The sequence below is a fragment of the Ursus maritimus genome, unplaced genomic scaffold (genome assembly GCF_017311325.1).
Source record: "Ursus maritimus isolate PB19 unplaced genomic scaffold, ASM1731132v1 scaffold_23, whole genome shotgun sequence".
NCBI lineage: Eukaryota > Metazoa > Chordata > Mammalia > Carnivora > Ursidae > Ursus > Ursus maritimus.
The window spans coordinates 726,781-751,649 of NW_024424786.1; the positions used below are offsets into that span (position 1 = coordinate 726,781).

The 24,869-nt window shown below is 50.3% G+C and overlaps 1 protein-coding gene across 2 annotated transcripts in view; it reads right to left on the bottom strand.

Annotated features, from left to right (window-relative positions):
* The window catches only part of GALNT18 (polypeptide N-acetylgalactosaminyltransferase 18), a 338,672-nt gene that overhangs the window by 90,305 nt on the left and 223,498 nt on the right, over window positions 1–24,869 (bottom strand). For both annotated transcript variants that reach the window (XM_040638811.1, XM_040638810.1), the window contains exons 4-6: window positions 7,852–8,035; window positions 6,134–6,331; window positions 1,685–1,799 (exon numbers count right to left, since the gene is read on the bottom strand). In XM_040638811.1, coding sequence (XP_040494745.1) covers window positions 1,685–1,799; window positions 6,134–6,331; window positions 7,852–8,035 — 497 coding nt within the window. The remainder of the gene's footprint in view (window positions 1–1,684; window positions 1,800–6,133; window positions 6,332–7,851; window positions 8,036–24,869) is intronic.

A 24,869-nucleotide genomic window follows, 5' to 3' on the forward strand; every position in this document is an offset into this window, starting at 1 on the left:
ATGAAGCCCACGCATTCTGATGGCCTTCAAAGCAATTTCTCTGGGTTTCAGTGAATATGGATGTCTAAACGTGTTTTCTAAGCTCAGCTTCCAACAAGCTGCTCCCGCTGCCAGTCTTCAGGGCCTTAGGATTAAGTCTGGGCGATAAATGTAGGTCATATAGTGCCGGTCGGGCCATTGCAGATGTCGTGAGAGGCTCCGTGGAGGTGCCCCATCTCCCTTCGGAGCAGGGCGGGGTCTGTCCAGGCTCAGCTGACTGCCAGTGGGGTGGGAGGTCTAAGGAAGTTAGGGGTAAGAGGAGAGTGGATCCAAGCTGGAGTCCTTGCATGGGAACCGGAGAGACAGACACTGAAGACAAAGGGACAAGAGTGGGGTCATTGGTCGGAAGCAGCCAGACGTTGGGGTGGTCTGCGTGGAGCGCTGGCAGTGAGGAGGGATACCTTGGATTGACACAAACACCAGCAGGTTCAAGGTCCTCTCCAAGGGCTGTCACACAGGGATATGTCAGGCTGCTTAAATTAAGACCGCCATGGACAGGACAATGGGGACCACTGTGGAGACAAGCCACAGGTGGAATGTTGGGGTTTCTGTGAGGATAGGACCACAACCTGGGCAGAGGGATGGGCTTCCCTCTAGGATGAGGTCCTTCATTGTATCCATTATCACATTCCTGCCGACCACCAGGGGACCTCATGCATCCCTCAGACTTTTGGAGTTATCTTTTCATGGGCCCAGGAGAAAGAGTCAAAGCCTAGAAAATGTTCCTGTGGGATGAGAAATTAAATGATGCTCACTGTGGATCTGCCCATGTGCTGATAGCTGCAAAAGGCCCCCCACCTTGGGGCAGGATGGTGGCTACCTCTGAAGAATGGCACGAGGTATGAACAGACCTGAGTGCCTGACCAGTACATGGTGCGCTCAGAAAACAGAATGGAGTGAGCCTGGCTGTGTTTTACTCTTTATACCCCATGAGTTTATTTCATGTAGCCCCCCCTTTTTAAAGATTTTATTTATTTATTTGAGAGAGAGAGAACATGAGCAGGGGGGAGGGGCAGAGGCAGAGGGAGAGGGAGAAGCAGACTCCCCGCTGAGGAGGGAGCCGGATGCGGGACTCGATCCCAGGACCCGGGGATCATGACCCAAGCCAAAGGCAAGTGCTTAATCAACTGAGCCACCCAGGTGCCCCCTGTAGCCCTCTCTTGACAAAGTCTTTAGAAAAGTTCTCTGGGCTGCTGTGGAGAGGCAGAGAATATCAGAGTGAGATATCCCAAGGGGAGGTGACTCTGAGCTCAGAGAAGTGACTTTGAGGGTCACTCTGGTCCAGCCACCCCTCGGTGCCTGCAGGTCTCCTCCTGGAGCACACCTTTGCTCAGCCCTGAGGAGCCTATGTTTGGTTTTAACAAAGAGGTTGTTCCCATAGTAGGGAGCTTGACTCTCCCATGTCCCCAGCCCTAGCCAAAGCAGTTTCTCAAGTCCTTTTCTTCCCCAAGATTCTGTAGGTGCGCTCCGCTGTCTCTATCCTGTCCCCCAAGATGCGCTGATCACACACATGGAGCAAGGATAGGGACTGGACATTCAGAATCCATCTGTGACCCTCACCCTTGAGCCCCATTTCTCCACCCCCTAGACTCATTTACCTTTCCGGGAGCTGAGCCAAGCCCTCTGGGTGGGAACCCTTGCTTACCCTGATCCCCAGCTCGACATTCTCGCCTCCGTAGACCTCCATGCCTTCGTCCAGTAGGCCGATCTCCTGGAAGTACTGCCGGTCCACAATAAAGCAGCCGATGAGTGCGGGGCTCCTGCAGGGGTGTGGGGAGATGGGCCAGCAGTTAGCAGGGGGGCTGCTCCCTGGGAACGGCCAGAGGAGTAGGAGCAGTGGCGCCTCCTACAGGAGGGTCTGTTCCTCGTCCTTCCTTTGCCCCCAGAGCCGGTGTGGGCCTCGTTCTCTGAGTGGCCCTCCCAGGCCCCCCTTCACCAGCTGCTCCAGGGAAGCTGTTCCTTCAAGGCGGTGGCACAGAACTCCTGTCCTGGGGCCCGTCGTCATTCCAGGTGGTGCTGAAATGGGTGACAGCCCAGGCAAGTCGTGCTCAGCCCGCCAGCCTGGCCTGAGTGTCTCCATCTCTAGCTGCCCTGACTCCTGAGCTCCGAAACACTCAGCCAGTCTCTGTTTCTACCTGGGTCCCTGAGCTAACTTCCCCCTCCTTCTGCAGCTTGGGTTCTGCACATCAGAAAGATTAGCTGGGGCTTTGGAGAGCATGGTAAATGATCTGGATTTTTTCTGGAGGTAAAGGAGTGTCAGTGAGGAATTTAAAGCAGACTTTGGTATGAGCAGAAATAAGTCAGTCAGAGAAAGACAGATACCGTATGATTTCACTCACACATGGAATTGAAGAAACAAAATAAATAAACAAAGAAAAAAAGAGAAACAAAAAACCAGACTCTTAAATAGAGAGAACAAACAGATCTGTGCTTTTAAAAGAATCTCAGGCAGCTGTGGGCTGACTGACTGGAAGAGGCTGGGTGGAAAGAGGAATCCAGCTGGGAAGCCTGTTGCCACGTCTAGGGAGAAACTATGAGGTCCGTGACCAGAGAATCAGGGACGAGAGAGGGATTGTTTAAAGGCATATTTTAATGTAAATCTACAGCACTTAGAGACAGATGAACAGGTGAGAGACAGGGAGGGATGTGGATGCCAGCTGGCTTTGTGGATTGGGTGACGGTGGGGTGGGGACCACCCATCCACGTGGGCTATAGAGAAAAAGCTGGGTTCAGAAGGAAGTAGCATTCCCTCCGGGAAAACCAATCTGGAGGTGCCTGTGGGACCCTAGGGGGAGATAGCCAGCGGGTAGGGCTTAGTGGATGGCCTGGGTCTCAGGCCCGAGCAACACATCAACAGTCAGCCGGTGCAGGAGCTGGAGGGCCTTTCCTGAGTGAGGGTGTGAGCGCAGGGCTCACCGGCTGTGGGCCGGTGCCTGGTGAAGCCCAGACCTTCACTAGGAGTGATTTGTATTAGGAGAATCAGCATGAGTGCCTGTGGGCTGCTTCTCTGCTGAGAGCATGAACTTACACAGATGACTCTGAATTGTTCCACTGCACACAGTTACCATTTCTAGCCCTTGTATAGCATCTTAGCAGCTGGTGGCTGAAGGATTTGGAGGGGAAGAGAAAGAAAAAGAGAAATGATGAATCCTCAGCTATGAGAAAACTGTCAGTCATATGCAAATGGACTCATCTTTGAAATTGGAAGCTCATCAGGGTCGAGAAACAGCTCTTTTGCAGGCCATTGCTTTGGACAATGCCAGTGCATTGAGCCTGAGCAATCTGGGGGTCCCTGCCCCTCCTCCTTTCAAATCACAGCATTTTATTCTGGATGGGCTCACATTCCATAGACCGCAGGCAGCCAGGGCAGTCAATCTACTTCAATCCACTACTCCTAAAGGAGGCTGAGCTCCTGCTCTAGTGGAGGATGCTTGACCCTGTCCTTGGAGGTGCATGCTAGGAGTAAAATCCCCACAGCTTGGCTGTGTGTCACCGAGAAAAGCTCCCTAGCCTCTTGGAGCCTCTGATTCCATATCTAGGAAACAGAATCAACTATAACCTCACAGGGATTAAATTAAATAATGTAAAACCTTAAAAACCTCAGGGGCATACTGGTTACTTGAAAAATTGTTTGAAAAGATGCACCTACACGTTGAAGAAGCCCAGAGACTCCCCTCTTTAAACGCGTGGTGATTTAAAAACCTCAGCCCGGCGGAGTGGGCAGAGCAAAGTCTCAACCTCTTCCTTGACATTCCTGAAATGTTGAGTATTTCAACATGGTGCTCCAAGACACGCAGGAAGGGGCCTTCCCCGTTTGGCCAAACCCACTCAGGGAGACGGTGGAATCTAGAACAGTTACTGTGCAAGGAGCATAGGCCACTTCAGATAGTCTATGACGTATTAACCAGCAAGGGTATGAAGTGGAGCCACTCAGCCTGTAAGTGTTATTAGTTTATACCTTACCTCATTCCCAAAAAGATTAGAGATAGCTTACAAAAAATGTACAATACCTTGAAAAACAAAATACATAGATGTCTGAAAAGACCAAAATTCACAACAAATTGGGGGCCAGTTAAATGCAGCATTAGGGCCTCCTTCACAGTTCTTAAAGGAGACCCACAAAATTGATGCTAAGCTTCCTGGTAGCCAAGGTGAAAATGAACAAACGTGTCTTAGAAATAAGATTTATAGTTCCCATGTGAAAATATCATACTTATTCCTTGGTGCTAACAAGATTGTCTTTGACTAGCAGTCAGTTTGAAGAAATTTCTCATGTCAGTCTTCTTAGAGGTCACTTTGGGACATGGTGAACAACCCTCTCAAACACGTCACTTCAGAATGCAACAGAAGGTATGTCTGGGCTCTTCTTATAGCTTATATCATGCGGACACCACAGATGTACAGCTCCAAGGAAACAGGAGCCAAAGTGGGCAAGGCATATTTGTATAACCCACAGCTTTCTCTGGGGTTGTCTTCATCTGGGATAAAACCAATAATGTTTGTCCCAAAAAACTTCTGTGAATATAATTTCTCTTGGCCAAGTTTTTGATAAAAATTAGGTGATGAAAAATTTGAGGCTGAGATGATATTCTCTGCTGAGGACCTAGAATGCAGGTTTACTGCAATAGGTCAACACATTTCAAGATGAGCAGAACAAAGCAGCTAATATCGGTGCAGTCTTCTGCAAGAATGCTCCTTGCATGATGGCATACTTCCTTCCAGGATCATTCAGCACGGCGAGGGGCAGAATTCAGCCATGCCAGTTCTGAGCTCAACAGTGGGCGTCCACAGGATGACAACTAGATGTGGAATCTAGCTGACCTACGTTTGGATTCTGGCTCCACTGCCCCACAGCCTTTGGCAGGGCCACTCTCGTTCTTCTATCTTGTGGGTTTTCCTCATCTCGTAAAACAGGGATGACACAATGAGCTGTCACAAGGTTATAATGAGGAGCAAATGAGACCGTGTGTGTAAAAGGCACTTGCACACAGCGACCTCTGAACAAATATTTAACAACACAAAATTGTGGCAGGGGCTAACAGGTGGGTAACAGAGATAACCGCGAGAAAGCTAGATGGTTCTCTTCCGTCTGTTTTAAATATGAATATAGTTTTTTCTTCTGGCAAGGAAAGATGTGATCTTAGATAATAATCTCCCACTTTCAATTAGATTTTTCATAAGCTTTCTCCCTCATGTAATATAAAGCAACATCAGTTTCTAATCTCCTCTTTCATTCCAAGAATTGTCCCCTAGGCCACCTCTGGTGCCATCTGTGTGTTTAATGGGCAGGACTTTGCAGAGAGCATAAAGGCACCTGATCTGCGATTAACCAGACAGAAATAAGGGCTGGTGGGGTGGCTGTTTCGGCAGTCCTGACCCAGAGAACAGAGGCTGCATAAGGAAGTCATCTGGGTGTCTATGAAGGCAGCAGTGAGGGCAGGAAGAGCTTGGGATCCTTGAAATGAAGTTTGAAGCCACTTTTAACCGAATCCTACAGGATAAACTCAAATAGCAGCAAGGCATACCAGTTGCTGTGCGGTCTGGCCTCGTCTCCTCATGCTCCTCCTCGCGAAGGTGCCTTTAGATTTCCTCTGTGTCCATGAACTCACTCTGTCTCTCCAGCTATGAGTGCTCCTGCCCCAACCTTGCAATCTACATGCACTTAAAAACAAGTGCAAATCCTAGTCTCTGAAAAAGATTCTCCCCACTTTCCATGCAGTTTCCTCCAGCAATCATTTGTTATTCAAATTATTTTGTCTGTTGTCACAAGACTGCAGGCTTTTGGGGGCAGGAACTGAGTCTTAATCACTCTGGACCCCCAGCACCCAGCACAGCAGTTGGCCCCCAGCAGGTGTCCCATGGCGATGTGTTGAAATGAGTACGCTTGAGCCTCTGAATGGATTCTGGGTGCCATGGTTCTATTGAAAGGGACCATCAGGGCCTGTAAGTGGTGACTGAAGGTCATTTGTAATTCCTTTCCAACCCCCACCCCGTCATCCCACGATGGGGCTGCAGTTTGGGGAGTAAGGGGACTGGAAGGGGAACCCTTGCTTGGCAGACAAGGAGGAGAGACCCACAGGTAAGGAGGCTTTACCTGATCGGGGCGGTGGAGTTCTCCAGCTTCCACCAGGCCTTGGGGGGGTTTAGGTAGCGGCACCACAGCTCCCAGTCGAAGCCCTGGGCGGCCAGTGGGTACTCTTCTATCTCAAAGTTGTCATATTTGATGTTGTCGAAGGATGGTGAGATGATCCGCTTCCGGTTCTCCTTTATGCGGGTGAGCACAGGTTCAGCCCTGAGCAAGAGGGAGGGAGACAAGGGTAACTGCTTCCAAGGAGGGTAAATACTAGACTGGAGACCCCTAAAGCTCCTTCCCCTGAAGAAAAAGGCAAAAAACCACCTGGCTATCTGCCCCAGAGGGTTGCTCTGCGTCCTGGGAAGGAGCCCCTGTTTAATGTCCACTCCCCACCCCCCGCACCTGCATCATGTCCTGGGCTGAGCTGAGAGATCCTTAGTGCCTTAGATCCTGTGTCTGTTTGCTTTCCCTTTTTCCACCAGAAAGAAAAAAAAAATCAAGACCTAAGAAAGAAGAAAGGATGAGATCTGAGGTTCTATAGGAAGCTATCAACTCGGGCTTTGATTTTGCTGAAATTCAGTGTAACAACCAGGAGGCAAAGGCAGATGAGGACGGCAGAGGCACGGAGGTGAGAACAAACTTGTTTCCACCAATTCCTCAGTGCCGCCTCAGTCCTCCAGATGAGCCACCCCGTCGCACGCATTCGCCACTGTGCGACGAGAGGCGGGGAGCAGGGCTTCCTAGCAGCCGGGAGGCCCCCGTGAGCACCAGGCAAGTGAAGTGTTTGTAGACAGGAATGATGAGCTTCTTATTAATAATGCATTTGTTGCATAATTGTTTATTCAAATCAGCTTGAAATAGTAAGTGTCCCTCTCCTCTTCTGGCCATAAATCCAATGAAAATGCTTTTTAAATAGTCACAAATGGCAAGCAGGGACTTCAACTATAAAAAACGGCTTCATTGCAGCCTTAATTTGAGCCTGTTATGTAGAAGTTTGCCCAAATCTAGCCGTGTGGTGTGCATGCCCGGCTGCTCCTTCCTACTAAAGGGCCCCCCTCACCCTGGCTCTCTGCAAAGTCACACACAGTGGCCACGGCACACCCTCCGGCCCTGCAGGGATGTCGGTGTCAGGCGCCCCGTCCCTGCTTGGCTGCAGCCACCGAGGCCATATACCTTTCCTCTTGCCCCACGTGGCAGCCGAGCAGCCCTGACCGGAGAAAGGAAGATTTTGTAAGACCCAGTTTCAGCAGCTGGGAAAACCTGAGATTTGATGCTACATCTGGCCTGGCATTTTGGGGGGGGGGGGTCTCACCTGTGATAACATCAAGCTACCTTCTCGCCCTCTGGCCTCTGTGTGGTTGGGCTTCTGCCTCCAGTCTGGCCTGGCTGTCCCTTGCTGGGCAGCTGCAGCCCTGCCCTTAGCCGGGCCGGCACTCTCAGCATTGCCCATAGCATTTACCTTCTCCCGGAACCCGTCTCCTAGAGGAAGACGCTAGCCGGGATCACCCCTGATGTCACCATACCCTTTAGACACTGTGCATTGATCTGTTGACCCCCGACTCTCCCTCGCCTTGAAGGGCCAGCCCTGTTGCCTGCATGACTCACACAAACAGATCTCAGCTGTTCCCAGAATTCTCTCCTTCCCTACTATGACTGAGATCCCCGCACGCTTTGCACGCCTTTGAGCCACAGCCCCAGACCACACTGGAACTCATCTTCCTCTCCTGATGGGCACTCACCAGCCCACATTAAACTCCACATGGGCATCAAAGAGGGCCACTACGGGGGCGGTGGCCACCCTCCAGCCGCTGACTCGGGAGCGGATGAGGCCTTCCTGCTTGCTGTGGCGCACGACTTTGATGAAGCCCGGCTTCTGGCCGTTCACCTTGTCCACATACTCTGTCAGCTTCTCCTTCAGTTCCTCTGGGAGGGAGGAAATGCATCGTTAGCATAATGGGGGAAGGTGTAAGACATTCACCCTCTTAGGCGACTGACTCCCCCAAAGAGAGGCTGGAGAGTCCATTTCCCTCCCCAGGTCTCCTTAATGATCCCTAGGATGGCCAGCGCCACTCATTTCTGAGGGGAAATGGTTTGTATTGAGCTCAGCAACGCGCACAGGGCCACATGCTTCCCACATCCTGTCTATTTAATCCTCACAACCAGCCCACGGGAAAATGGGGCTCAGAAGGGTTTTTCAATTTGTCCAATGTCATGCAGCTTGGGAGTGGCACGGGCTGGTTTCAAGCCGGGTCTAATGACTTGAAAAGCCGTATTCTTCTCATCAGCTCAGTGGCCTCTTTCTTCCCCAGTGCCTGCCACTGGAGCTCCTCTAATGCCCAAAGAAAGCTTCCATCTGCGAAGATTACAGCCCGGCACTCAGTCCTACCTGGATCTCCATCTTTCCAGGAAGGGGATGACCAGGCATTATGCCATGTGAACAGTTGGTATTGGTGTGTTGCCTGCTGTTGCCTGGCTAAGCGTTGGATTCCCCTGCTTCTTCGTAAATGTAAATGGCTCCTGTGGTCCCCTTGCCTCTCAGCTAGTGACAGCATGGCAGCCACATTCACTGGGTCTTCCACGGCAGTGCAGGCAGCAGCCTCTGACACCCCTTCCCCCAAAATGACCTGAGTGGGCTGCATTCTCCTACCTGCAGCCACTGCACCTCCCCAGGACTCAGTTTCTACCCTTTGCCTGTGTTCTCCAGGACTGCCCCTTTGGGTGCCCTCCTCCCACCTTCTCAGCGCATCCATGCCCAGGCCCTGGGACAGTCCCACTTGGACCGAGCCTCGTCCCTAACAGAGGACGGTAGGAGCTCCGTGTCCCTTGATGCCCAGTTTGGGACCCCGCCAGATCAGCATCCTGCTGCAAGAAAAGGGCACGAGGTAGCAGGCACCGTGCCTGGCACACAGTGCGCAGCAGCCCTGTGTAGGAGAAAGAGGATGGTGTTTGGAATCAGCAATTCTGCATTTTAAGGCTGCTTTCCATGTATTAGTGTTATGGTCCTGGGCCTGTTAACTAGTTTTTGATGTCTGTGTGGGTGTCTGGATGTGGTGAATGTATTTTACATGTGGTAAGGACATGAATTTTGGGGAACCACAGGGTGGCCTGTTAGGGGTTGAATTGTGTCCCTGCAAAAAGATATGTTGACGTCTAACCCCTAGTATCTTAGAAGATGACCTTATTTGGAAATAGGGTCTTTGCAGATTTAACCGAGTTAAGATCCTTTGGTCCTAATCCAATATGACAGGTATTCTTAAAAAAAGGAGCAACTTCGGACACAGACACAGATGCAAAGAAGGAAGACAAGTAGGGAAACAGAAAGAGAAGATGACCACCTCTAAGCCAAGGAAGATCTGAGGGTATCAGAAGCTAGGAGGCCTGGAACAGATCCCTCTCTACCACCTTCAGACGGGGCAGGGCCCTGCTTGATTGGACACGATTTTGGACTCCAGAACAGTGAGACAATACATTTCTATTGTTCTAAGCCACCCAATTTGTGGTGCTTTGTTATGGCAGCTCTAGGAAACTAATATTGTTGTTATGAGGATTAAATGGGATTAACACGGGTGAAAAATGCACAGCACATTGTAGATGCTCAGAAAAAGAATGCTCCTTTCCCGTCTTCGTCAGATTCCATCACGTTGGGAGGGGTAAGAGAAGGAGCTGCAAAGTCTTCTTCATGTGCTCTGGTTCAAGACCTCCTCCTGCTCTGCCCTGTCTCTAGGCTGGAAGTCTGCGAGCAGCGAGGCCATGGCAGCCAAGCAGGAGATATGAACAGGTGCAGGGACCTCGTGCCCGGGGAAGATGGTGGGGCATGGTGGCTACTGCCAGAACTGGTCCACCCTCCCGCAGACGTTGATTTCAAATCTTTTTACACACGATGCTGGCCAAACTAATCGGTCTGGATAGATGGGTAGGGTACGGTCCCTAGGCATCTCTGCTTGAATTATCATCATGTTAGTGAGGGAACTGGACACCCAGGAATGCTGAAAGGGAGGCAGGAAATTCAGGTCCTAGACAGCTACCAACTTGCTCTGTGACCTTGGGCAAATCCCTACGAATCCCAAGACCTCAGAATTAGTTGGACAGGATTTTAACATTTGATTTGAACTGATTACCCATCTAAGGTTTGAATCCCCTCTGTCTATCCTGATTCCTTACTGGACCACTCCAACTATTAGATGTTCTAAATGAGAGGGTTCTTTGACCTTCCATTCACTGGTCCAAGATTCATTTGGGGGCCATAGGGGGCAGATCAACTCCCTCTTCCACGCGACAATCATTTAGAGTGAAAGACCACCCTTAAATCCTTGCTGGGATTTCTCTAGGTCAAATGCCTTTGGTTCCTCTGTATATTTCCTCACATCTGTGAGTTCGGGTCCTTCTATCATGCTGAACTTCCCTCGAAATATGTTAGTTTTTCTTTAACACTTTTAAATTATGCACCTAGAAACTGGCCTAATACTTATGTAGTGAATTGGGCTATACAGAATAGAATGAATGAATCACCTCCCTTATTCTACAATCTATGCCCCTATTCATATAGATGCAGGTCATATTAATTTGGCCTGCTTTTGACTCACGTTGAGCTTCCTGGAAACAGACAACTACAGGTCCTTTTCACCCGGCTGCTTAGTCAGGCTCATTCATCCCTTTTCTTCATGGCTGCATGCATGTGTGGGTGCATGCTTGTGTGTGTGTGTGTGTGTGTGTGTGTGTGCATACGCATGCTCTGAGCCCAAACATAGGATCTTGTATTTAGTCCTCTTTCGTTCAATCTTTTTAAAGATTTACACCATCTCTCTGAAGTCAGAGTGTTCTGTCCCTGATTCTGTTATCCAATGGCTTTGTGATCTAGCCCTCCAGCTTTCTGGCTTCTGCAAAAGTGATCAGCATATGGCCTCGACTGTCATTCGAGTCATACTTTACACAGTGTGACCCTTGTCCAGAGTTAGGGACAACGAAGCCTGTCAGGCTTTCTCGTTCCAGCCTGATGAAAAGTCAGCTTTTAGGCTGCTGTTAACACACCACGTATCTCACTTTAGCTGATGTGAACATGACCTCATGATCTCCGTACACACAGCCAACTGGGGAGTCCTGGGTGTGACGCTGTCTGCAGGTGTCACGAGGTCGGCCATAGAGTGGCCTAACTCATTGTGCCCCATGCTTACAACGTCTTCAAGCATGGCTGCCAAGAGGCCTCTAAAAACATTTCCTGTTCCATCTCTCCAAAAGTCCACCTCTCATATATCCTTTCTGAAAATTTTAAATAGAACTCTTAAAGCCTGGTATTTGGACCTCTGATGGTGGCGTGAGTCTGGGAACCTGGAGTGAGAAGTGGGCTAATACCAAATGATACCTTTCCTCACCCCCAAGGGGGACATACTTGTCCCCTTCTCTCCCATCCCACCCCTCCGGTGAAAACCACTGCCTATGGGACCACTGTTGTGGAGTTTATTGGTGGCATGGGGCCGTGGATCGCTGCCACCCAATGATCCTCCAAGAATCCCATCTCCCTCAATCCGGATCCCTGTACAGCTGCTCCACACACTGAATCGGGCTGACCGTGGGGCGACAGGATGCAGCAGGAGGCACCGTGCTGGTGGCAGGCCTAGGCCTTAGGAGGCCTTGCAGCTTCTGCTTCCATTGTCTTGCTGCCCTAAGTAAGGAAGACAGGCCTCCTTGAGCTTGAGAGGCCCAGGGAGTCCCCATTAATTTCGGCCATCCCACTGAGACCTAGACACGTGAGTGAGGCCATCTTGGATCCTTGAGCTGATTGTAAACGCAGGGGGAGCCCCACTGACACCCTGCAGAGCAGAGCTGAGCTGCATTATTGCAGAATTGTGAGCCAATAGATGGTTGCTGCTTTAAGCCACTAACTTCCGGGCTGGTTTGTTATCCACAAAGGCTAACAAAACAGGCTCTATTATTCTGGTCTGGTGCTGAGGTTATAGTAAGATTGTGAACTCCTGATGCACAGGAAATGTGAAGGGCCAGACAGACACAGAAGAACCACTTAGAAGGTGGCAGCAAGAGAAGAAAAGACTTTGCTTCTCATAGGAGCTGCTTGCCCCTTTGTGACTCTGAGCTCTGTTAAAAGAACTAGAATAAAGCTTTCTGGTGGACTAGTTAGAGAAAAATTCTGTTCTCAGCCCAGACATTGGCTAGTGATTAGAAGACAGCATTCCCTTAGCCCTGATCAAACATAGCCTAGCCTTAGCCCTGCTATCAAAAATCGAAAAAGTCCTGAAATACTGCAGATAATACTGGCTCATAGTCTTTGCAAAGTGCCTTTACCTAATTAGGTTTTCATGTTTTCCTTCAACTTTTATCAGTTGCCAAAGCAAGAAAGAACTATCTCAGAGGCACTTCTGCGTTTGCTAGGAAACTGTGGTCTGAGACACTGCCTATTACATATTATCTATACTGCATATATGATAAATACCTCTCAGAACTTAGCTCAAAAAAGCATATGAAGAACTTGTGGTTTTCTTTACACCTAAACACAAATACATAACCCCTCATATTGACCTTTTTGCCAAGGCTGCCAGGAAGCTCAGAGAAAAATCTAATGACCAATCACAGGGTTCAGCAGTTTTGCTTCTCTACTTTCATTAAAGATTTGATTTTCAACTTCTTGTCTCCAAGCTGCATTCTTTTACTTTTTTTCCCCCTCTGTAAGCTACCTTTAACTACTTCTCGAAATATCTATAAATAACTTTTAATAAAGTGTCTTGGTGGAGCAGGGCAGGAGCATAACTGTGGAAAGAAGGGGCAGCTGTATTTCATGTCTGTTTTAATGTGTTGGGGAAAGAGGAGGTAGGGAGTCTGCTCTCTGTGACTTTGCTAGATTTAGAATCAATGGTGGAGTTGTCAATAGCCAGCGTTGATGGAGAAATACAATTTGCACCCTGCATGGGGCCAGGTGTCATCCTGCTTGTGTTGCTCGTCCAGTCCTCTCCTGCTGTCCACAAATCCCTACTCTGCTGATGTCTGAGCGACCTCTGTGAATCAGCTCGCTCGGGAGCCGAGCTCATCAAACACCATGCCCCTCTGAGGAGGTCACCGGCCACTCTCCACCCTCCCCATGCGGTGCCTCCCCTCCGAGCCCACGGAGCGCAGGCTGCTTCCTGCTCTTCTCCTACAGACTTAGAAGCCAAGTCAAAATGCGGAATTTGACCAGCCTGGTCAAACAGAACCTTTTCTTCCCTCCCCATATCTGCCCCTGTGCTGCTCCCACAAAAAGCAATTAGCTTCACGGGGTCATCCCAAAGGAAACAAAATGCAGGCTGAGCAGGAGAAGTCTGGTCCTAATGGCTGTTAATCTGATTTAAACACCTAATGAGATACTCTTTATCTCTTGCAGAAAGGAAAAGAAAGGAACCGGAAATTGATGCCTGACGGGGCTTCACTCTTTAGAGGGCAGCCCCACAGACATCCTTGCATAAAGGCCTTCCCTCTCCATCACTGTTTCTGGGGCTGGTCTACACGACAGACTTGGCCTCAACTTGTGTCTCGGGGTCTGCTTCTGCAGGAACCCAAACTAAGAAGTCATACGTTCTCCAGGACACTATGGTCCCCACCGGCATGTGAATTTTTAACCCTTGAGAGATACGTATGATGTGTGTGTCTATGTGCAGGACGACTGAAGTTCCTCCACCTCTCCCTCTCTGCATTCACTGGCTACTGTTTCATAAAGGAAATAATAATAATGGTGATGATGATGACGTACCAGGCATTTTACACTTTGCACATATCATCTCATTTAAGTCTCTCGACAACCCTATGATGTAGTTACTATTAACACTATATTTTGAAGACAAGGAAATTAAGGCACGATGTGACTCAGGGAGTAAACGGTGAAGTCAGGATTTAAATCCAGCTGGGCTGGGCCCCGAGTTCACACTCTGTGTCTCCTCGCAGTCTCTCCAGGATAAAAACCGGCCCGCTTGAGAATCAGCTTGTTTGAAACAGGGTTCCAGGGCACCGCCCTCCGCAGAAGCTGGTTAGGTAGATCTGTGGCCAGAGGCTCTGAGTTTCACACAAGCTCCCAGGGACATTCTGATGGGCAGCCAAGCCCAGCAACAACGGAAATAAAGGAGGACGGGTTTTGTCACAGGTGGGGAGGGCGCCTCCCGGAACAGGTGCGGCTCCAGCCCTTCCCAGGAGGCCTCGGACTCTGTCTGGAAAAGCCTCCCCCTACACCTGCCCAGATAATTCCCTCTTCATTCTCCCAGACTTCTGGGCTCAGTCTTGCTGCCTTCAGTGACAGACCCTTCATTTTCCAGTCGGTTTTCAATTCTCTGTGTGTGGCCATCTTTAGATCTGCTGCTTTGGACGGTCCCCTGTAGTTCCCCAGCTGCCCTTGGCACCAGGCACTGCCCTTTGTCCCTTCTGCCCAGCCCCACAGTTTCAGGTGAGCCGGCCCTGCCTGCCTGCCTCACTCAGTGCTGTCCCCCACACCCAGCCCAGATCAGAGGGGCCGCCCCCCCTCCAGTGCCTGGGAGGGGAGTGTGAGCACCCCCCACTGAGAAGGGCTACTAACTGCTAGTCTCCAATGGCCTGGGTGGCACAGGGCGTGATCCCGGCGTTATGGGATCGAGCCCCACGTCAGGCTCCTCCGCTATGAGCCTGCTTCTTCCTCTCCCACACCCCCTGCTTGTGTTCCCTCTCTCGCTGGCTGTCTCTGTCTCTGTCTCTGTTGAATAAATAAAAAATCTTAAAAAAAAAAAAAAGCACATTTCTGTTTATTCTTCCAAGACTGAATAGTAGCTGGTCTTCCTCAGATCAGATTAACTGACTTTCCTCTAAAGCCATTTAGGGCCATTGAAACACAAATGATATGTCAACACATTTTAAAAGAGAGATTGTTCATTAGGATGCGACGGTTGTCAAACCTAGCTAACCATCCACTTACCAGAAGAGCTAAAAAATAAATAAATATCGATGCCACCCCACCCCCACCCCCTTGCAGGATGTGGAGGGGGCGATGGGCTCAGGCCCGCTGACGAATGATGGTGAGCCCCGCTGAGACAGCCCTGATCCCCGGACACACCCAGGGCAGCCTTGCTTTGTGCGTTCCTCTCTCTTTAAGATCACTTTGGACTAGCCTTCAAATCCTGGGCAGTTTACAAATGCTTGCATGCATTCTCTTCTTCCGTCCGATACACTTAGCATTTCCCTCCGGCTCCTTTAATCGCAGCACTTCTTTAAAGTCCATTGATACTGATGTAGATTTGGAATGGCCTTAAATGGATCTCCTTACCCTGGACTTGGGGAAAGGCTCCACCTAGGAGCCCCGCAGACGGCATTTAAAGTAGGGCTGGAGGATCCGGGCAGAGTGTCACAATCTTCCTGGGACGCTCCAAGCATTAATTCGGTCTTGGCAAGTTACAGAACGCCCTAGAATTACCACCCCAAAGACCCAGCCATCTGTTTCTGGGTCTATTGTTTCATGTCATAGCCAGGCATTAGTGACGACCAAACCCACACAATCCGTGCACTCCTCAGTTCGTGGGGTCCCCAAAGCCAGGCTCTCAACATCCGCTAATACTTCTTATCTGCTCTAAAATGACTTATTTTCCCAAAGATCCTGTATGCTCTAATAACATGCTCTGAACTGGTTTCTGAAGATGGCAATGGCAGGTGTAAAAATGATCCCCCCCGGCCAGTCAGGGATGTGTTAGGTGAAATCAATGCTACTCTTTCTCTCTCCCTCTCTCCCTCCCTTCCTTTCTCTCTCTCTTTCTGTCTCAACTACAATAGACCAAAACTCGATTTATAACATTTGCCCTTGTCTCTGGTATAAATACCACCACCATAGCTGATCAAGCTATTAACCTGATGCCACTAACCTTGAGAGATGGGCAGACAACGCTGGGGAGGGGTGTGTACAATCCAATCGGCAGGCGACAGTCCAGGTCGGCCCACACACTGGTGCTAGTGGCCAGCCGGAAAGGCTGTAGTCCTGTGGGTCCTTCCCCCTACTTAATACGTAACGGGCACTGTGCTCTGTGCTCTAGCTACTCATCCCATTCTCCATTCATTCATCCAGCAATGGTATATTAAGCACACACAAAGTACCGTACATTACTCTGGGTTCACATCTAACTGAAACCTCACTACCACCCTGCAAACAATGACATTTACAGCTAATGTTTGCTTATTTAGTGCCAACCACATGCCAGGACTGTGCCAAATCCACCTCATGTATTTCTCATGCTGTTCTCTCAACAACTACGATACTACTCCAGGTACAGCGTATTATTATCCCCATTCCATATATTAGGCACTCCAAGCACAGAGAGGTGGAGGGATGTGCTCAGTGTCCCAGGGCTGGAAGGGCGTAGGACGGGGATGCAAAGCCAGGCACCCTGGCTCGTGTCCATGTTCTGAATCCCACGTAGGATTATCTTCAAATGACAGAGGAGACAACTCAAGGAGCAGACCTTCAATGACATACCCTAAAGGACACAGATGGTAAAGAATGAGCAGGGGTTCAAACTCAGATCTGTCTGACTCTAAAGAGTGCTACTTACCAGTCTGCCCCACAGCCTACCAAAGGAGCCATGGGCCTCAGGCGTCCCTCAAGAGCCTTCTGTGATCACTGATTCAGTTCAGAAAGCAAATACCCTCTTCTAGCTACTGTGTATCCTTAGAGCCAAGGGAAGGGATCAGACTGCCACACTTAGCTTCCTTTTGACTGGAGGGCTGGTAGAGTATTCACGCACAAATCCAATCTCTCTGCGGTAAAAATACCTGAGCAAGCAAGACCTACAAATGAGGGAAGAGGGCCTGGGTTTGGGTTTCCTAGAGCCTCATGACTCACTCACCTTTGGAATTAACAATCAGGTACAATTCAGGTACACTTGGGGCCGGGAGTTCCAACAGAGGGCCAAGGTTGAAAGCTGCCTGCACCAGTCCGGGTGTTCACCACGGGGTAGGGGCCATGGGGCAGCGCCCTCCAGCTCCAGCGAGGTGCTTCTGAGAGCTCACACCCCCTCTGCTCCTGACACCCTCAGACTAGCCCAAGGTCACAGAGCGGGTAATCAGTGCAACCAGGAAGAGAATCCAACGCTTCCTCCCCTCCCCAGGGCCACAGCTCCAGGCTCTCTATTCTACCGATTCTCTATTCATCCACCATGAGTAATTCAGAAAATGAAAACAAGAATAAGGGACTAATAGAAATCAGTTGTCCTCTTGGACTAAATGACCTTGGACAAGGGCCAGCTTGCCTGGGGCTGTGTGAGACGGAAACCCACAGAAAGTAAGGGTGGGGCAGTGGCCCAAATGCTGTGAAATTACTTACAGGGCATGAAATACTCCTGCTCCTCTGATGGTTTTCAGCAGGAATCCCAGGACTTATTAAAAATGCCATGATGGGTGATTAATGTCCGCTGCATCCCGGCAGAGTGGAGTGGACCCTGCTCCAGCTCCTGCCTCGCCAGCTCAGGAGGGCTGAGCACGGCCCTTGCTGTGAACTTCAAGGGAAGGAGTTACCAAGACCTCAAAGCTGCTGGAAATGCTGGCATAGAGCCTGTAACGGCGGGTCAGATCTGAGCTGAGAACAGCCCCTGCTGGTGTCCCAGCACACAAAGGGGATTCCAGGAGGGCCAGGTCTAGTACGGGCACTTGGGGAGGTTCAGTTGCCGTTGGCAGTTAAGCCAGAGGCCGGCTGGAATTTTGGTGCTAAAGTCTCCTTTTGTGCAAGACTTGGAGAGCTCTGAGTGTTGCCCAGCTCAGAAACTCGATCCAAAACCTCATGACTGAGAGCAGAAGAGTTTAGGTTACGAGTCCAAAATTTCAAGATTCTGAGATCTCGAAAGTCTGTGATTTTTGGAGACTGACTCCTATGATTCTGAGATGCTGGAAGTCTAAGCTTCTATAAATGTCAGAGTAACAGCCTCCCCCCAACCCCCTCCCCGGACCCCAGTGCTGTTGGCCTGCAGGGTTGAAGGTCCTGGTCCCTGCTTGCTTAGCCTCCTCGGCAAGCGTCTGTGCTCAAGTCACATTCCCAAACACACCAGATTCAGTGGGTGCCACAGTACCTTTGCATTAACTGCTCCCTCTACCTGGAATATTCCTCTTGCCTCATCTGACCCCGCTGAGGCTCTTTTGGAACTCTTCCTTCATCTGCAGCTCTCCAAATAGAGGGAAGGCTAGGGGAAGGGAAGGAATTTTTCTCTCCTTGGAACACAGACACAGGGCACTGGAAACACTGATGGGTTCCAGGAGACCAGTGAGGACCAACAATAGGCCTTGGGGTGTAAGTCCTGCGGCAGAGCCCTGAGTGCCCTCTGGGGGAAGAGCTAAGGCTCCCACAGGCTGTAAGTCAGCTCTGTGCTTCTGCGAATCAAGGGCGGCTCCAGGCTGGATGACCAGCAGCCTCAGCCTGGCTGATTCATGACTTGGGAGACGTAGTGGGCTCTGCACACATATTTACGACCCACCCACTGTCGGTGCTTGTTAGATCAGGAGGCTGGGTGCTCTTTCCTCAGCTCACTGAGCACCTTTAGGCAATCTATTCTCGAAGGGAAAGATCCCGTGAAGGGGCACAGGACAAGGCAGAACCCAAGTGCTCTGCTCTCAGTCTTTGGATTTTTGTTTCTTTATTGAAAGATGTAATCTAGAGCAGAAAGAGCAGCGACTCAGGGGAGAGACTGATTTTAATTTAATTCCCAGTGTGGCCATCTATCAGCTGTGTGACTTTGGGTGTGTAACTTAACCTCTCTGAGCCTCAATTTCCTACTGTTGAGATGGAAATAATGTTATCTACTTCTTCGGGTGGCTGTAGGGTTCTGTGAGACAACTCATGACATGCTGTAAGTGCTTAAGGAGTGGTGTTACAGCATGTTCATTAGTCTGAACTCCTCGGTTCCCATCCTCCTTTCAAAGGAAGGTGCCTAGGCTAGGAGCAGGTCCCCCTGCATTATTTGGGGAAGCCAGGCCTGCAGCAAATTGCCCTGGGACTTCCCCAGACCCAGGGCACTGCTGCTTCCCTTTAGGGGCAACTTCATATTTAATCCTCAACCCCCTTCCCATCCTAACCTGTTCTCTGCTTACTGAACAGCCCCTTATAAGGTGATTCCTGTATGCAAGGACTCCTAAGAGCTTTATTTGTATTAAGTCATTTAACCCTCACAGAAACTCTATTAGGTAAGTACTACTGATAACCCATGTTATAGACGGGAAAACTGAGCACAAACAGGGTAAGTGATGTGTCCAAGTTCAAACAATTAGCAAGTGGTAGAGCCCACACTCCGAGTTTGGCAGTCTAGCCCTAGAGCCCAGTCCTAACACACTTCTCACCTTTGGGAGTCACGGCGGGTGGTGGCACTGAATGAGCACCTGCTGGCTCTGGCTTTGTGCTGGCCCTTCAGCAGGTCTCATCCGCCTCACTTTGCAACGTAAAGCAGATGAAAACCCTAAGGAAGCCTCTGCTATCTCTGTTCCCATTCATGGCACCCCTATGAGGCAGGGACCTTTTATGCTCTTGGGCCCATTTACAAATGATCGTAATGAAGCTAAGAAGATGTGGAGGGATTTGCCCAGTGTTCCAGGGCTGGAAGCGGGTAGGACGGGGGTGCAAACCCAGGCACCCTGACTCTGGCGCATGTCATTAATCCCACATATGATTACCTTCAAATGCAAAGGAGAAATTCAGTGCCGGTATCCAGTATTGTAGGCCATGGACCTTTCACAGGACATGGTGAACTCTGGCTCGAGGGAGACACATCATGTTCCCTGGGCACTCACTCATTCAACAAATATTAATGAGTGTCTCTCTGTGCCACTGGCTGCTCAGAGAGTAAACCAAGCTCCCTCCTCTCAAGGAGCTCAAAGACCAGGAGAACAATATGCAGATACACCAATGGATGTACACTGTGACATCTGGCAGCGAGTTTGTGCTATGTGGAGACAGCAAGCACAGTGAGGCACACACAAGGATGGGAGGGGGCCTAGCAGCGGTGGTCTCTAAGCAAGGGGAACATTAGCCCAGAGGGGCAGTGATGCCATCTATCCAATATGGAGGAGGAAGCTGCTGGCATTTGGGAAGCCAGAGACACAGCCGTGGATCTCAGGAGGAACCGCAGCAAAGGGGTAGGCCTGTGGGTGGGGCAAGCAAGGGGCTGGGGTTCAGGAAAAGGCCCCCAGCTGAGAAGTAAAGGGAGGCAGAGCCTGTTACTTAGCTTGGCAGGGCATGTCCAGACAAACTGAGCAGGCAGCCCCTCTGGAAGGTAGAGTTAGCTTGCACGCAGCCCTCCCATGCCCCCTTAGCTTGGGGGTGCCCAGCCTCAGCCGTGAAACTGAGCAGAGGTGGGGCTGGAGAAGGGGAGGGCCAGCACTGCCCCCACAAGGCAAAACCTCTTCTATCCATGCTTCAGGTTCGCATGGGCCTGGGAGAGGCTGGGAGTGAGGGGGGACTCAAATCTAGGCGCGGGCTCCGGGTGGGTCATTGCTCATGTTCCTGGGCACACAGCTGTCTGATAAAACTCACTAAATGCCTGACTCTGTTGAGGACTGCAGCGGACCCCAAATGTAGACAGAAAAAAATCAGCTCCTGGAAGCACTGATTTTTTTTTTTTTTTAAGTTTATACTCTAGGATGAAGGAGATCCCCTTGCCAGCAGCATCTCAACATGGACTGCTAACATCAACTAGTCCTGGGTTCCATCCCACTTCCCTGACCACCCTGCATGTATTCTTCCTTTAGTTACCAAAGCCGAGCCCCCAGGCCAGAGATGCTATCAGAATGCGGGACATAGATGAGCACAGGAGACTCCAGGACAGGGGTGAGTAACCTCGCCTAGGAGCTGTCCTCTAAAGTCTGCAATCAGCACAGCTAGCAGCCTGCTGGTATATTTTTTGGCCAGGCCTTTCGGGATTATTGATTTTTTTCAGACCCCTCTATTTTAGCAACATACATCATCATATTCCTCTAGTGAGACTTCAGAAAACCCAAGAAATATTACTTCCCTGATAGACATGCCCCAAATATTGAGAACATCACTCTTCTTCCCTTTGTGTCCCTATTGTGTTTCTTTCATTCATGTGTTCAACGGGCAGGATTTTACTGAGCCCTCGGCATGTGGCAGGCCCGGTGCTGGGTGCTGGGCCTACGGAGTAAGTCAGGGTTCCAGCCTCAAGAAGCTCACAATGTGATGGGAGCAAATAATTAAACAGATCACTTGAGTGCACTGCAGTATGTTCTAAAAGTAGGTGCCACGAGGTGCTGTGATGATATGGTACAGGATGGGGTAAGCTTTATAGGGTGATATTTGAGTTTGTCTCAAATGGGTGAGGCGGCTTTGCTAGGAAGATAAAGGGGACAGAAAAAAGTGTCCCTGGTAGAAACACACAGCATGCATAAAGGCCGAGAGGCATGAATGTGCCTGACATGTTGGGAAGTGGAAAGCAGCAGGCCTGCTGCGTGTGGGCTATGCTGGGTGTAGGGTGCGGGCTGAACGAGGGGAGAGGATGCTGGGTGTGAGTGTGCTGGGCAGATCGCAAGGGGACTTGAAGGCTGGGCCAGAAAGTATTAGAAAGTCATAAGGAAGCTTTATTCAGGGTCCTCCCACCTGAAAGTCTCGGAGAGATGAGCTGAGTTGTCAGGAAGGACCTTCCATCCATTTGTTCATTAAAAAATGTACTATAACAGCAAAAGAAACGGCCCCATTCTAGAAACGCAAGCAAGTGAGATTTTGGTTTTGCTTTCCCCACTCCCCCAAATAATACAAGTTATGTGTTCTTCATCTAGTTCCAAGCCTCAACCAGGCCTATCGTAGAGCCCTAACAAGGGCCGGAACCATTGTTGAGCCAGTAGGACATGGACAGCCAGGACTAGAGATAGTACGGGGGGACTGGGTCATATGCCTGGCATAGGATAGGTCCCTCAGTCCCCCAGATCATTTGGAGTGACAGCAGTCAGGCCTGATCTCACCATAGAAACAACTCACGGGTCACCCAGGTGTGCGGCCAGCCTGGCCCCCAGGCAGGACCCGACATGGTACCCAATCTTCCAGAGAGAACGCAGCACATTCAATCAGCTCTAGACCAACACCCTGTGTTGGTCTCAGAATCAGGGCTTTTTGTCATCTTTTCTCAATCATTCACTCATTCGGCGAAACTATGGAGGACACGATGCCGGATACCCATCCTCAGATAAGACTCTGTCCCTGCCAACATGGGTCTGGCAAGGTCCCGTGGTAAGAACTTGGGGTACGGATGGGGTTTCTGCACAGGGCTGCCGCAGCAAGGGAGCTCCGATGACAGCCAGGTCAGACTGAAGTGAGTGTGTCTACCAGAAGTGGGGGAGGTGGCCCCAGGGGAAGCAGAAAGAAGGAATTTAGCCCATCCGAGCACCTACTGTGTGCTGCCTGCTTCGTCTAGACTAGTTCATTTAATCTTCATAATGATCCCATGAGATGGGCCATCTGGGACCCAGAGACGAGGAGGAACGCAGGGGTTACCCTCAGGAACCTCAGGGAGCTTTGAGTCTTCCTGCCTGAGGCAAGAGCCAGCTGGATGCGTGGCAAGCGTAAGTGGTCACCACACCTGGGGGAGGGGAAAGGAACCCAGCACACAGCTTCTAAGCAGATATCTTCCTCCAGAGTAGAGGCAATGACACAAAGAACAGGAGAAGGAAGGAGGGATGGATGGAGGGAGTACAAGCTGATCTGAACAGAGGGAACCAAACTCTGAGTGAAGAAACAAGTCAGGCAGCAGGGAAAGCAGCTCTGGAACGCGGGGGCAGTGCTATGGGAAAGCCAGATCTTGTGTAAGCATGTTGACCACAGTTCTGACTCAAACGAACAACTGCAGACCCCAGAGCACTAGTGGGCACCAGGTGGGCATTGCTGCTAACGGCTGCTGGCACGCAGCCAGGCGAGAGCGGCACCACCGTCCTGGGCGGCCGCGGAGCCTTACCCAGCCACGGCCACGGCCACGGCCCTCTGCTGTTAGCCGCCCATGGCTGGACAACCTCACAGAGAAAGATAGGCACAGCTTTCAAGTCTGGCGGGACACTGAGGAAGTCAGATAGCTGAGTGGTACTTTTATTGCTTTTTCCCCCACTGACTTCGAAAGAGCAAAGAACTGGCAGGATATCAGCTGGGTCGGCGGATGCTGTTCACAGGCAGTGGCTGGCTTTCTTGATACTGGAATCCACAAAAGCTGGATCAAGCAGGGTGACATTTTGTGAGGGCAGGAAGACAGGGTTTGCTTAGGGATGAACACGGCAGAGGAGAGAAATCCCCCCATGCACTGGTTACCATGGAGAGCAGCCAGGGATGTGGAGAGAGAATGCACGTGTGGGAGGGACCATGAGTCAGATGAGGAAACTGTTGGGCTGGGAGCTGAAGACAGAACTGATTTCCTCAGAAGTCTACGCACAGGGGGAGCCTGGGTGGTCAGTCAGCTAAGCCTCCGATTCTTAATTTCAGCTCAGGTCATGATCTCAGGGTTGTGGGTTCGGCCCCACGTAGGCCCCGAGGCAGGCTCTGCACTCAGCAGGGAATCTGCTTGGGATTTTCCCTCTCCCTCTGCCCCTACCCCTGCTCTCTCTCTTTCTCTCTCTCAAATAAATAATTAAAAAAAAAAAAAAGTCTGAGCAGCAATACCGACAGCAGGGGTAGAAAGCAAAGTCAATTCCAGGCCGGAAGCCAGGTGTGGGGTGATCCCACGGTATCACAAAGATTTGCAGGTGACTTGAGTCTGGGGGAACAGCACTGCTGGGGCAGGAAGGGTTAACTCCTGCCTTGGCACCACCTCACTGAAGGGTGGAAGCATTCTCTGGTGAGGCTAAAGGAGAGAAGAACAGAGGTGAGAGCTGAATTTCTAATCTGCTGGTGGTGCTCTGACCAGATGGAGCAAGAGGGAGGCTGTTTATGGCCCTGACTGCAGGGTTGATAGGGAGGTAAAGTGAATAGGGAGGGTCCTGGCTGCCCAGACACCAGAGGGAAGGCTTCCACTCCATTCAAAGCAGGATGTTTGACAACTTGCTGAGCTAACAATTCCCTCCCCTGATGGCTGGAGGAAAGGATGCCATGGTTATTACCCTTTATACATCTCGGAGAGTCTAATGACACCTACGGGTCTTCCCTCCCTGCCCCAAATGCACACGCACACACACATACACACACACGCACACATGCACACATGCAAACACACAGACCCCCTATACCTATGTCCCCAACAACTCTCCATGGTTCTTCTAGGACTCCATGGGCTCTGACTAAAACTCGTTCTTTCCTCAGCCCCTGGGCCTTTGCAATTGTACTTCCCGCCCCAAAAATCTCCTAGTTTTTGCAGGGCTCACTCCCTGGGTTCAGTTTCTATTAAACATCACAGGCTCAGATAGGCTCTCCCTGCCCATCTCATCAAATCTTCCAATCTACTTCCTTCCATCCCTACATGTTCTCTCATCTACCTGTCCTGTCTTATTTTTCTGCAAGTGTTTTTAAGTATTTAAGAATCATATTAATCCTTACTTGGTTATTTTGATGTTGTCTGTATCTGTAGCTAAAATGTACATTCTATATAGGCATGGGCTTTTTCTCTCTACTGATTTCTAGTGCTGCAACACGGCTTGACACACGAGCAATATATATTAAAAAAAAGGCCCTTTGCTATTCTGGGCTTATCAGTTCCTATCAACCATGAAGAACTGGTGAAGTGGAGTGCTGGGAACCTTGGGGAAAATGTCCATATCGTCTCACAGGGCCTGTTAGAGAAAGGCAGGCCAGGTATACCCAAAGCCT